General features: G+C 42.2%; 1 protein-coding gene across 4 annotated transcripts in view; it reads right to left on the reverse strand.

The window, feature by feature from the left end:
- Positions 1 to 12,823, reverse strand: part of WLS (Wnt ligand secretion mediator) — a 101,638-nt gene that overhangs the window by 12,006 nt on the left and 76,809 nt on the right. For 2 of the 4 annotated variants that reach the window (XR_006296602.1, XM_043575232.1), the window contains exons 6-11: positions 10,897 to 11,065; positions 10,603 to 10,680; positions 9,476 to 9,573; positions 9,055 to 9,118; positions 6,969 to 7,112; positions 5,699 to 5,782 (exon numbers count right to left, since the gene is read on the reverse strand). Coding sequence is in view for 2 of the 4 variants with exons in the window: in XM_043575232.1 (XP_043431167.1) it covers positions 5,699 to 5,782; positions 6,969 to 7,112; positions 9,055 to 9,118; positions 9,476 to 9,573; positions 10,603 to 10,680; positions 10,897 to 11,065 (637 nt within the window). In the remaining 2 variants the exon portion in view is untranslated. The remainder of the gene's footprint in view (positions 1 to 5,698; positions 5,783 to 6,968; positions 7,113 to 9,054; positions 9,119 to 9,475; positions 9,574 to 10,602; positions 10,681 to 10,896; positions 11,066 to 12,823) is intronic. The other 2 variants (XR_006296603.1, XM_043575233.1) reach the window with 1 other exon arrangement.

Here is a 12,823-nt window from a genome sequence, read left to right on the forward strand (position 1 = left end):
ACTCTGAACTCCAATGACCTTAAAAGGGCAATATAAAAACTTGCAGGGTTACTGAGGAGAATTAAGTAACCATATTCCTAGAAATGTCCTGACACACAGTAAACACAATAAATCTTAGGTCTTACATTGTCACTCTATGTAAGTCACTCATGAAGGTAATTATGAAGCTCTCATATGCTTTATAATTCTACAAGAATGTTTTGAGGCTGGTTTTGTCTATGTTAATGACTTGATAATTGTTTTGAGGGCTGTCTGATGACATATGGATTACACTAAGAACTGTCAACAGAACTGTTGACCCGAGTGACTAAACATTTGTGCCAGCTCTGAGATCAATGAAACGACTCTGACCACTTCTGCTTGCTACAGGAAATCTTAAATGGGAGTAAAAGAATACTGGACAAATGTTCCTGTGATAACTTAATGAGACTGCATTATGTAAACCATCTCTAGGAGACCCTCTTGGAGATAAAGTATAAGATGGTAATCTATTCATTTGTATCTGATACAGATGGTATCTGTATTCATTTGACACCGTCTTTATAGCCCGCGACCCCAGGGGCCCCAGGCATAATAAAGCCGTAAGTACAGGTGTTTCCTTTTGAAATACCTGGAGTGTCAGTTAATTAAGTTAACTGTAGACTTACCAGTTTTAGTTTGGCCTTGGTGACACATAATTTTTCATCTTTGTGATGCATAAACCACCATTGCAAACTCTTACTTATTTTCAAAAATAATTCACTTGATATGATGTGCTCAGGAATATTTTTTGGCAAAGAAGAATTTCATAACCATTATTGATTTTAGAACAATGTACAAGCCTTCAAGCTACTTAGGGCTGACTTTTTAGCAATGTCTCCAAATGTCACTCTTCTTACTTTAAAGAAGAATATCTTAACTTTATAAAAATTACAGTACTTAGGGCACACTTAAGATGATTTTTAATGAATATAATGGAAGAGGAGAGGAAGTCTTAAGATAGTTCCTGGAAATATGTACCTGCTGTCATAACAAAGAGAACTGTTCTGTGTGATGGAGGAGGGGAGGCTGGGATGGGAACTGTCGGTAATATGGCGTAAGACAGTTCTGATTTTCTTCCACTCTGTTAAGGCGGCGGGTCCCTCAATAAGGGAAGGGCCTTCAAGAGACCCTACTTCCAATGACATACGCTGGGAATACTCAGTACTGAATTTTGCTGAAATGGATTCTCGTCAGGACTGGCATGACTGATCTCAAGAAAACAGTCACCTGTATTCCTGGTACACAATGGTACTCGACAGACAGACGGTTGTTGAATGAATATGGACAAAAGTACTGGCATGTGCAGGAATGCAAGTGCAAATCCATGGAAATAGAAAGGGAGGATAGAAACAGTCACTCTAAGAAAATATCAGATTGCAAAGTAAAGAGAAAATATTGCATTCCATAGTAAATAATGATACTTTTACTTAAACGTAAGACGTCAATGGGTAGTGTTATTTCACTTAAATATTGCTCTCTAACACAGATATTAGCAAAGCTAAGACATTTTAAAATAATAACAAAGATAATGATAGTTGACATTTATTCAAAGCCAATATGTCAGGCACTACAGTAAGAATTTTACATGGAAGAGATCAGTCTTAATAACAGCTTTATGAGGTAGGCAGGTAATATTTCCACTCAACATATGGTAAACTATGCCATAGGGAGGTACGTTATCTCGCCCAAGATTCCTCAGCCAGAAAGTCATGGCTCTGACTCCAAAAGAAGGTATTCTCAACAGTAGGAATATTATTGTAAACAGGGGTGAGTGTGTTAAGTTGGCATATGAAGCCACTATTGCGGAAGACCAAACTTCCTTCGAAAACTCACTTAATTAACCATAATGCACATTATTATACACAGGTTCATATATTCAAATCCGTATAGCAATATATACGCACTATATATCCTAGACATAGTAATGTATGGTATAATAAACTGGATATATATGCAAAATACAACTTTACAGTAGAACCACTGAAATGAGAATGCTCATACCATGAGGGCAGGTGGCCTGAGGAGCCACAGCAGATTCGTGCCCCTGTCTCATGTCTGCTGTGAGACACATGCACCTTGTTTAGCATGGAGTTGCAGAATTACCCGTACCCATAATTTGTCATCTCTAAATGTATTATTTCCTGCTGAGGGCAAAGAGTTGAATTTGCATAAGTGAGCTGTATACACAGTGTCACTCGACTGTGTGTGCCTGCCCTTCTCCTCCCTCAATTATTCCTGCCTGAGACCTCCTGAGCTCTGAGCACATTCCCACCAACGTGAACCACAGTAAGCAGCCTCAACAGAGCAGGCAGGCCCTGTAAATCCAAAATCTTATTAACGCCAAGGCAGAGAGGTGACACTCACCCTCTTTTAGCTTCTGGAGAAAAAAATCAGATAGCCCCCAGTGAAAAAAAAAAGGAAAGAAAATCATCTTCCCCCTGCATAAGTCTTGTTTCTAAAAGTCCCTGTTTTTCCTGATTTAACATTTGAACAATTTACTTTTGTGTGAAACCACCCAATTATACCCCTGGAGCCAAGTGAAGGTCAAATCCCTTTACACCCAGTAGTCTTGACAACCAACATTCCACTTAACAACAAGATTTCCAAATCCCAGACACAGGCTCTCTTACTGGAAACATTTCCTCCGTAAGTGACAGAATGAAGTGATCACACACACACACAAAAGAGCCGGGGACAGGCTCTCTGGGAGTTTGCTGCATGTGGCTTGACCTGAATGTCAGGCACCTGGGGGTCCCCTTAGTGAAGGTTGGTGACCTTCTTCCCTGCATTGCACTTCTGTTCCCTACTGTCCGCTACCTCTAAACGGAACGCCTCTTTCTTTTCCAGAGGGAAGGGGCTAAAATACCAGACTGTGATGTACCATCTCTCGGTTGCTATGACTGAGGCCATTAAAATGGCAGGCATTAAAAGACTGCCCCTCAGGACCCAGCTACAAAGCCTCAAGGTCACTGCATTCCACAGCTTCCTGTTAGCCCTTCATTCCTGGCCTCAGAGCTTCAATATCCTGGCGAGATCCCCTCGCATTATATTTCATGGGGCTTAAATGCAAGCTCTCTCAGCAAGCCCGAGAGTATAATGGGAGTTTTAATACATTCCTTTTACCTAAGGCTGGGATCTATTTCAAAAAGTTACCCAATAGGTTTTCTTTCAGGTGAGCTCATTGCTGAGACATTCCAAAATGACATTAAAAAATAAATCCTCTGATGACTATATTAGTACAGTACCTGGGACATTGAGAGTTATGCCTGAAAACGTCTTAGATATCTATAAATAAACCTTAAAAAAATAACCCAGCAGGAGGAATGTGAGGAGCTAATGGAATCCAAAAGAACTCGCTGCTACCCCCTTGGAGTAGAAATCCACTCCGGGCTGACTGTCGCGGCAGATATAAAAAGCCAGCCACAGGCTGGAGCTATGTTAGAAAATACTGGGGCAATGGAATATTAATCTTTTTCTCCAAAGAAAAGCCACAAACTCTGCTCCTTAGAAGAATTGGCCTACCTTGCTGTAAAAAGGTGCGCTATCTAACATATACAAGGCTAAATTCGGGAAACACATAGGTACCTCAAAGATCGGCCAGTTGTCCCTTCTTGACTTCAGGTGGAAGGGACCCTCTGCAGAGGCAGGAGGGTAAGTGGCATGGGGACTGTGGTGGTGTGGCTTCAGCTTTCCAAGGTGGCAGACACATGTTGTTAGGACCAAAAGTGCCCTTTCTTTCTGCCTCCCTGGGAACATATCTTGGGATTGCCTTTCATTCTTCAGTCCAGTTTAACTTGAGGTTCTTTTTCTCCAAGCACACCCTGCTCTCTCGGACTCCCCCAACTGGCCATATTAAGTACCACAGCGCGTTACTGCGGCACTGGGGCTGGACACTTTGGTCACACGAGGGAACTGGCCAAAGGATAAGTCAGGCCTCAGACACCCTTGTTTGAGTCTCAGCTGGTTGAATAAAAAACTCATTCAGAATTTGAAATATTTTTACTGCATTTGGAGTGGCGAGTGAAATTTCCAAGGCTTTATAAACAAACAGTCTGATACAAACACAGCACTGGTGTAGGTCACAGCAGACGTGGTAAGCTGAACTTACGAAGACAGATATGCATATTTGTTTTATTTTTTTTTTCCACATTCACGTCAGCCTTCAACAGCAACACTAACACTGCCCAGTGGGCAGAGCCCACATGGCTCGAGGGGCTCCTAACTTGGGTCAGAGGCGCCCTTGGGTGTCCTTCCATAAAGTTCAAGCGGTCCATGAACCGGAATGAGAACAATTATATCTTTATTTTCACCCGTTTCTAACTGGAAGTTACCATTTCTTTCATTTATGAATGTAGAAAACAAGTTCCTGTTAATATTAGCACCACTGATAATTCTGCCACCAATAGAAATCATAATTTCATATCAATCACAATTATAGATATAGATCTGTAATATCTGTAACATATATAATTGCAAATACCTATATATCTGATTCCCTTTGAAGTCCAAAGTTTTTATTTTACTCATTTAAAAACATTCCAAGAAGAAGCCCACAGCCTCCACCAGGTTGCCCAAGGGGGTTGGTCTATGGCACAAAAAAGCACAGGAGCCCCTCTGAGGAAATAAGCTAGCAGAACAAGACAAATCTGCATCCCAAGGCTCTATCTGCACTACTTACATTCTCAGTTTGGGCCAAATACAGAGAGGACAGAACAGTTGGCAAAAAAAGAAAAGAAAAAGTCAAAAGGACTGGGTTCTGGTCCCTAACTTACTGAATGTCCTTTGGCCCAATATTTACCCTTTTTTTTTTTTTTTATTCACAAGAGCACAGCTATTCCTGCCCACGATGTGCCAGGCACTCTGCAAATTACTTTGCAAGCGTTGCTGCCTGTGATCCTAACAGCCACCTTTTGCAGAACATCCGTTCTACATATAAGAAAATTCAACCTTAGAACTGTGAAATAACCCATCCATAATCCTACCCGGCTGGAAAACAGCACAAATGGGAAATGTCTCTAAGGCCATTCGATTTCATATCTTAGCAACTGGGATAGCAAAACTTACCCTACTTCCCCACAGGATCTTTGCAAAGCTCCAATGAATGACAGAAAGGTAGCATGTCAGATTTAAACAGTACTTTCCACTTTCCAAAACCAGTTACCAATATTTAAACATTATTACCATTATTGAGGTCATCAAGAGAGCAAAAGTTTGAGTTTTGGAAATAACCAGCAGAAAGGTAAGATTCTATCAAGGGGACTTGTGAATTGTATTTCATGTTTAAGTGGCAATATAATTACTGCAAAGAATGGCTGATGGACTGTAAAAGGATCTATGTTAATGCTAGATAAGGATCAAATCAAACTGATACTTGCTTATTGCTGTTCTGCTATAGGGCTTGAAAAGTGTATTCTCAACTAAATGAAATAAGTGCCCTTCCATCTGGCTGCAGGCTTTTAATTTATTCAGCAACTTCTTCTTCCCGTGAGGCTGTACTGAAAGGGAAAATTCCGTCCACCTCTGGCCAGGTGGAATGTCCCTTAAAAAACATGGTCTGAAGAGCTGCCCAGCATTATAGCCTCCCTGCTCCTTCCTCAGCGGCTCTCTAGAATTTTCTATGCAGAATAGAGGCACCTCTCCAGCACATTCTCACCCTGACTGTTCAGGATCCACTTACCTGACTAACGATGAAGAAAATGACAGTCATAGCAGCACAGGCCAAGGTTATCAGCATGAGGAACTTGAACCTGAAAATCAGCCCCTGTTAGGAAGGAGAAAAAGAGTAGCTTAACACACTCCCAGCTGGTACCAATCCTTTTCTCAATATATAAATCTATAAAAAACTAATTTTAAAGAAATCTATAAAACCAAATCCCTAAGAGTGACTAGTAAAATAATTTCACACAGTAACATTTCTCCTGCAGAGGTGAATGTGGCTGAAAAATTTATTGGGCCAAATATTTCTTATGTTCTTATCTCTCATGAAACAGTGATACCAGAGCCTGGGAAAATTATATTCACAGCACGTGGTGAGGCTGCTAATTTCCCTGCTAAGCTGGTTATGCTTCTCTGCAAGGGTTCAAAGTCACCAAATCCAAGTTTTCTGCGGTTGTAATAAAATTCTGCTCCAGTGAACAAAAAGAAATGTGCATATTAATCAACATGAAGTGGATTTGGTTGAATTTTCTCATGTGTCACTCCAGCTCTAGAGACAGGCAAAGCTTCAGCAAGTGCCCAGGGTTTCCTGAGAGCAGGATTTAAGGGAACCTGTGTTTCAGGGAGAGACACCTCTTATTCAGGGGTGCTTAGTTGCAGATCCACTGCATATAAAAACCCTGGGGTTCTGCAGTTTCTGTTTCTTTTCATGGAGGAATTAGGCCCATGTCTCTCCAAGGACAGCCACTTAGGCATGAGTCCAAGGGATCCTTGAAAAATTAAGAATGTGTTGCTTGTATTAGAGATTAGAGGATGTTGAGTGTTTTCCCTTGAATGAGATGCATAATATATAAACAGAAATTACCGAATTCTATCTGATCACCTGCTGGATATTTTAGGGGAAATGTAGCCTCTTGGGAGCCTAAAAATCAGATCACCTGGGCTGAAGCCCAGTCTCAAGGCTGATTCTGCCCTAGTCAAATCTCCCATCTAGTATCACCCACATTCCACCCCAAAGCTGAAGAACCTGCTGAACAAGTTCACCCCTACTGAGGACAGAAAGACATATATACCACAGAAAACTCCAAGATCCACGCAGGCCAGCTAGGTGTTTTTAAGGTCGGATTTAGCCTCTTATTTTGCCCAGAGCTCCTACATTACATGAGAACCTCTGGATGTGTATTTGAAATAAAGGCTTCTAATCTCCAGGTATAGGTGTGTGGTATGTGTTTACATATCAAGCAGGAGACACCGAGTAACCAGATCCTGCATGAGCCAAGAGATTTGCTCACCTCATAGTGCAGCCGCCGGACTTTGCTCATGGCTGGCAGGCTGGACTGCTTCCCACTGATGTTCCGAAACACCTGAAACACCATGAAGCACAGAAACAGGAAGTAGAGGCAGAGGCAGATGCCAGCCACAATGATGAAGGCCATCTGATGGTTTCCAGTAAAGGAAATGGCAGGCTAGCTGGGGACACAAGCATGTCTCAGCTCTGTTGGCAACAACACCCTCTGTCTCCAAATAGTTGGGCAATTTTCAGGAGGATAAAATATTAAAACTGGTATTCTAATGCCAGTGATAGAGATTTTCTGACACAGAAGTACAACGGAATGGAATGAACCAAATTGCTCTCTGAGGCAAGGAAGAAGAGGAATGGAGTCTTGCTTGTGAGAAATGCAGATCCCAGGGCCCACCTTAGACCTACTAAATCAGAATCTGCCTCTTAAGATCCCCAGGAGATATGTATGTACAATAAATTTGAAAAGCACTAAAATACTGGATATCAGTTGCAAATTACTGATCAGGTAGAATGCTGCATTAAAATCACCTGAAGTGTTAAAATGCAGCCCAGGTTTCACTGAAGATATATGAAATCAGATTTTTCAAGAGCAGGGAAACCATGAGCAGGGATCAAGTTTAAGAACCACTGGGCTAGTTAGTCCTTGGATTTTTATAAGAGGACTGAGACACCCTGGAATCAGGAAGTGATGGAGTGGGGGATGGGAGCAGCCACAGCAGCTAGAAGGGATGCTGGGCATGGGACCTACGTCCTTGAAGTAAAACCAGGGAGGAAATTCTGTTTGCAATCTTCTGTTACCACAAGAAAAATCTTGTCAAATGGGACAGGGGGCAGAAGGACAGATGGCCAAATTGGGAGATGAGGGTGGGGGCAGTATATACGTTGAAACTGATCAGGGCAACCCTGAGGCCTATCTTTAAAGCTCAACTTGAGAACCACCAAGGCTTGGGGTACACTGAGCTGGCTTGGGAGGCAGGGCAAGTCCTTTCTGCTCCAACTCTACCCCAAGTTGCATATTTTAAAAAATTTTAACAAGTGTGAACTCAGCATGTATATTTCATTAAGTAATACATTTAGTGCAGTTTCTCCTTCTTCCATAAAGCCAACAGTACCCTGGAATGAGGAAACCTGACATTTTATTTGCCTCCCTGGACCTCCATCATATCTGTACAATGAAAAGGTTGAAGTAGACTTAACATTATGAGTACTTCCCGTGTTGTGCAGCTCACATTTTGGAGAGGAAGGATGGGAGTCATGGTGAGATCAACTCTCTCATCTTCAAGGTAATGATACTACTGAATCAGTTTGCTCACAAAGTTCTTGTGACACTAAGAAGCCCAGATAAACATCATGGCCGAACAAAGCATTATTTACCAGCACGTGACAAGATATTATCCATCAGGAAATAATACAACTCCAGCCTTTCTCCCCACTCCAGAGGAGAGTCTTTTTCTCCCAAAGCTCTTGACATATTATTCAGGAAGATAAAATATTTAAATTCAGCATCCTAAAGGGGATAAGCTAAGACCGTCGCTTCTGCTTCATGAAGATGACTCAGACAGAGTTTACACCAACCAACCAGAAGCGTCGGCAACTCCCCTGGAACTAATCACCTTAGCCTTATCTCCATGCGGTCTCAGAAAGGAATGGCAGCAGCACGTACGCTGGCACACCAAGGTCACTGTGAGAAGTCGCGCACACAGATGACTTTGGAAACGGGCTCTCCCACAGGGGCCCAGATATGAGCCTCTGTGGCTGCAGGGAAAAGCTAGCCATGCCGGAGTCTGCAGTAAACAAGCGTATAGATCATTTAGACAGGCTGTGGTAAGACTAGCAACTCTGATCCATCTGCTGTGAGGACGCACTGCAACTTCTTCATTTTGCCTCCTCTCACAGGGCTTAAAAGCAAGCATTCATTCTTCTTATTTGCCTTAATTGCACCGTTATCATTGGTCTGAGGATCAAAGCTCTGGCCGAGCACACATGGAGAACATTAGCAGGACTTAGAAAATCATCTTGAGGGACCAGGTGGCTATGACAAGAAATGAAACCCTGAACCCAGCAAGGAAGGATACAGCCAGTTCTGTTCCAACATCTGTAGTCCAGATACTGTAGAAGGGATTCGTGAGTTGTACCCCTCTACAAAGAAAAACGATATGGAAAGACACAATTAATACAGAGGCAGAGGGGAACTTTCTTTTTACACATTCTTAGTTTCTCACAGCCAGAGGGGTGGGAGCTGTATTTAGACTAAGAAAGGCTGGCAGACTTAAAGAGAAACAGAGTCTGAAGGATAGGGCCAGCACAAATATCTTCCATCTATAAAGGGCTTTGTCTCTGATTTAATCCCAATCTTTATCTGAGGATGTGACCATGTCCAGTGCTTTCACCCCATAGGCTCCCGGCCACCCTTCCCCTTTTTGAATACCTCTAAAGGAGCTGGAGTGGACATAGGGATGCACATGTTAGCCCAGGACCCCACAGGCACCTGCTCACCTCTCACACATATCAAATATGAAGAGGCAGAAAGAGCCAACAGCAATTGGTCCAACTTGCTTCCAATACCCTGCTATGTGATTCCGCTCATGCTGATCCTGAGGAAAACCAAATTGAGAAATGAGACAGGGGAAAGCAAAGCACTTCTATAGTTAAGTCAGTCATTCAAACACCTGTTGTATATCAAGCATCACGCTAGGCTCTAGGCAGAGGAGAATGAGTAAGACCAAAATCTTTGTTCCAAAGGAGCTCATCGTTATCAGCCCACCCATAGGGGCCCTCATAGCAATAGGAAGAGGATGCTATGGGAACCCAAAGAAAGGTCTTGTACCCTCAGCAGTGGAAGATCTATGGTCTGTAAAAGGACTCATTCAGAGTTGAATTCCTATGTGACTAAACACTTGTGTTTGATCAGTTGGGTGGTGCCCAGAGGACAAAATAAAGACTCTAAGGCATTAAAATATGTCAAGAGATATATCAGTATCTCTCATGGTTAGGATAATAGACATATATTCTCCCTGTCTTCATTAAAATCAAGAGTGGTTCCTCTTGAGAGATACGGAAAGATACCAAGAGACAGAGAATGAAGGAATATAAAGTGAGAAAACAGGGAAAGGCAGAAGACAAATTGTAGCAGCCAGGCTGGAGCCCAGGTGGGGACACTGCACACAACTCACTCTGGGCACTCCACCATGGCAGGCTGCGCTGCTCTACCTGAGTCTCCTGTATCCTGTCCCTGCTGTGAGGGCTCATTCTCAGTGCATCACTGCTGGAGGGGCCCTTATGGCTACCCCAGCTGTAAGCTAACACCTCTCTCTCCTCTCACTGCTCCTACAAGGGCTGCAAGTCTTCAGAAGCAGTGACCAAACCATTATGGGATTTAAAAACAGTCCACTACTACGAAGCTGATTGTGCCTGACAGGAGGACCAAGCTCCAGCTGGCACATCACCTTAGCCACAACGTGATGACTGCACCATTCTTATTTTTATCCATGGTACCTTCAGTCCTGCCTGAAATATGATTTGATGTCTGTGCAAACTGAGACCAGGGAGGTAATAGGGGTTACTAGGCCACCTGGATAAGTTGCCAGTGGGAAAGAGCCAGGCCCACATTCACTGGGGGTTACCTTGGTCCTGGGGACAAGAAGAGCTGAAGCCAAAGCAGAGGAAATGGTGGTAATTGTTGACATTTGTGTGTTTACTTTCTGTAAAAAATACATCATCTCATTTAAATCTCACAAAACTCTATGCTTTAGGCCTTTAAACTCCATCTTACAGACAAGAAACCTGAAATTCTGAGTGATTAAATCACTTGCCTAAGGCCACCTGGCTAGTTGGTAAGTGGTAGAGTAGGAATCTGAACCAACGGTCTGACTCCAGACCCTTCCTTCTAGTCCCTTCCTTCGTCAGGAGGCTCTTACCATCATGTGCTCGCCACAGAAGATGATCCAGAAGGAGAGAAGCATCGCATAGAAGATGCCCTGTCGGATGTCACCAAACAGCAGCATCCAGGTCCAGTCAAATCCAATGGAAAACCACTCCACCGGGATGTTGATAAAAGTCATGGAAATCCCAAGGGCAAAGATAACTCTGATCGTGAGAGAATATCAGGAAAACCACTTTATTCATCTGGGAGGCAGATTTTTTAAAAAAAAAAAACCAGTTTTGGGAAATGAGATGTTTCATATTAGGACTGAAGCATATGATCAGTTTCTTAGCTCTCATTTCTACAGAGATGCAAAATGTCTTATTTTGTTAGCACCACTGCAGAACGAAGGAGTGTTACATTAACATTTTCTATGTAATTGAACCTAACCTCCTTAATGCCCTGAACTTTATTTTGGTACCAAATCAGATTAAGAGCTTCCTACAATGTTTTCCCCCCGCCTTTGCCTTCTTAAGCAGACCTCTTTGAACATAATTATCCCCGCTTACCTATTCAGGTAATCATTAACCTGATCATTAAGAACACTCATTATCATCATTATTATGATATCCTCAGCAACTAGGAACAAGCATGATTGTTTCAATAATAAATCACTCCAAACAACATGAAATACTTCTTTTAGCTGTGAGTTTAGTTTTTATTTTGTTTTTTCCCTATTGTACTATTAATTGCCACTGCTCTATCAAGATCATGCGTTTTGTCACTGATTTATTCATACTTCCATTCATACCTATGAAATACAAGGGTTAATTAAGCACAGATGACACACCAGGCATTTTGTTAGGACTAGAGATACCTAAGAGAGTAGCCCTCTTCTACTCAAGGAGATATATGTAGTGGCTGAGCCAAATAAAGTGTGACAAGTGATATATGACAGAAGTGTGCACAGGCTGCCACACGGACTTCTAACTTTGGCAGAGACAGAAACCGAGAAGAGCTGGGAGTCAAGATTGGGGAGGTGGAAGGACATTTCAAGCAAAGGGAAAAGCCTGGATGGAGGCACAGAAGCCTGGAACAGCCTGAAGCATTTGGAGATCTGCATGTAGCACATACCAGGAAATGACAGGACATGACACTAAATAAGTAAAAAAAAAAAAAAAAAAAAAAAAAAAAAAAAAAAAAAAAGCTGAGTTCATGAAGAAACTTGCCTACCCCATCAGAGAACTTGAAATTTATCTTAAAAGGATTGAGGATCCAATAAGAAGGTTAAACAGTGGAATGATATCATTCATTCATTCATTCAACACATTCATATTTATTGAGTTCCTACTATGTGCCAGTCACTATTCTAGATGCTGGGGATATAGTAGTAAACAACGTAGGCAAAGATCCTGCTCTAACGATGCTTGCATTCAGCAGGGGTAAGAGGATGGGTCTGGGAGGAAAGATAACAAATAAATATAAAATATAATGAAGAAAAATAAATCAAGGTAAGAAAATGAAGAAAGAAGGAATACTACTTTACATAAGGTGGAGAGGAAAAAGTCTCTAAGATAAGAGACATTATGACAGGGCCTGAAGAAAATGAGGAATTGGGCTACAGAGATATCTAGGAAAGAGCATTTCAGACGAAGAGAACAGCAGTGCAAAGGCCATGGGGTGGGAGCATACCAGGCATGTCTAAGCATCATCAAGGGGGATGGTAAATGGCAGAGAGGATCGGAGATGAAATCAGAGGATTTGAAATGAAAAGCCAACAGAGAGCTTTGAGCAGAGGAGTGACAAGATCTGATTTATACTTGAAAGTGAACACTGGCTGCTATGAGAATAGACTATAGGAAGGACAAGAGTGGAAGCAAGAAGAGCAATTGAGAGGCTATTTCTAGTCATCCAGGTGAGAAATGAGAAGTGAAAGTGAGTTAGACTATGGTGGTAGCAATGGATACAGTGAGATTTCCAGC

The sequence above is a fragment of the Prionailurus bengalensis genome, chromosome C1 (genome assembly GCF_016509475.1).
Source record: "Prionailurus bengalensis isolate Pbe53 chromosome C1, Fcat_Pben_1.1_paternal_pri, whole genome shotgun sequence".
NCBI classification, from domain to species: Eukaryota; Metazoa; Chordata; class Mammalia; order Carnivora; family Felidae; genus Prionailurus; species Prionailurus bengalensis.